General features: G+C 42.7%; 1 protein-coding gene across 1 annotated transcript; it reads right to left on the bottom strand.

Moving 5' to 3' along the window:
* Nucleotides 1-270: 270 nt before the first annotated feature.
* On the bottom strand, nucleotides 271-1,206 carry LOC110309552 (olfactory receptor 11G2-like). Its single transcript, XM_021182289.1, has one exon. The coding sequence runs from the start codon at nucleotides 1,204-1,206 to the stop codon at nucleotides 271-273; it is 936 nt and encodes a 311-aa protein (XP_021037948.1).
* Between the last annotated feature and the right edge of the window lie 206 nt (nucleotides 1,207-1,412).

Consider the following 1,412-nt stretch of genomic DNA (forward strand, 5'->3'; position numbering starts at 1 on the left):
TAGTCCCTTATACTCTTACATATTCTAGGAAATAATAAAAAAGAACAAAGTCCCAAGTGGAATCAGTTTGCTGCTTTTCATTTTTCTTCTTGTTTGTTTTATTTTTAAGACAAGCTCACGTTTCAGACTTTTGACTGGCCTAAAATTGATGACCATCCTGTGTTAGCCTCTGGGATTCTGGAATTACAGATTGATACCATCATGACTGATTGCTTTTCCTTTAATAACTAAGGCAAAATGAGATTCATTTTTAAAACACCAGTGCAAGTTTTACATTTTCAGTAACTTTTTCATTGCATGTTTCATATCTCTGTTCCTCAGACTGTATATCACAGGATTAAGGAGTGGAGTAACCACAGAATAAAACAGAGTCACGAGTTTTTGCACTCCAGCTGCGTGTTCAGATGTTGGGCTCACATACATGACCATAACTGAGCCATAGAAAAGAGAAACCACAGTCAAGTGTGACCCACAAGTGGAGAAGGCCTTTCTTCGTCCAGCTGCTGAAGGGACCCTGAGCACAGCCCTCATTACTAGAGCATAAGACCCCATGATAAAAAGAAATGGAACAAATAAAAGCAGGGAACTTAAAGTAGAGCTAGTCATCTCAATTAAAGGATTTCTCACACAGGTGAGGGCCAACAGAGGGCCTGGGTCACACAGGAAGTGGTCTATAATTCTGGACCCACAGAAGGACATCTGGGAGATGATGATGATGGGAACAGGGAACCAGAGGAAACCAAGCACCCAGCAACTGATCACAAGGATGTTGCAGAGGCGCCCAGTCATGAGAGAAGGATAATGTAGAGGTCTGCAAATGGCAAGGTATCGATCAAATGCCATGACTGCCAGGAAAAAGCATTCTGTAGAACCCAAGGAGAAGAAGAAATAGAACTGCATGAAGCATCCAGAGAAAGATATGACCTTGTTTTCAGAGAGGAAGTTGGCCAACATGTTGGGGACTGTGGAGGTGACATACCAGATCTCCAGGAAGGAGAAGTTGGCCAGCAGGAGGTACATGGGGGTGTGAAGTTTCTGATCATAGCACACAGCACATATGATGGAAGCATTGCCCATGAGAGTAAGGATGTAGATAATGAAGAAGAGCACAAAGAGGAGGATTTGCCCCTCCCTGGGGCAGGGGAAGCCCAGGAGGATGAAGCCAGTGATGGTGCTGGAGTTGCTGGGGCTGCTAAAGGCTTTCATCTGTTTGTGCCCTGTGAAAGCACCAGAAATTATCAAATGCCAGTTCAAGGAGAAATTACATCCAGGAAATGTTTTCAAGTCATTTTTCCAGGATTGCAAACATTTACATACCAAATGTCACTATTTTGTTTAATCTTAAATCCTCATGCTGGTTGTAGTTTTGGTCTTTAGAACACACACTATCAGAGAACATGAGCACAAAGACA

Source organism: Mus caroli, unplaced genomic scaffold, assembly GCF_978045245.1.
Source record: "Mus caroli unplaced genomic scaffold, Mus_caroli_1 scaffold_12, whole genome shotgun sequence".
NCBI classification, from domain to species: domain Eukaryota; kingdom Metazoa; phylum Chordata; class Mammalia; order Rodentia; family Muridae; genus Mus; species Mus caroli.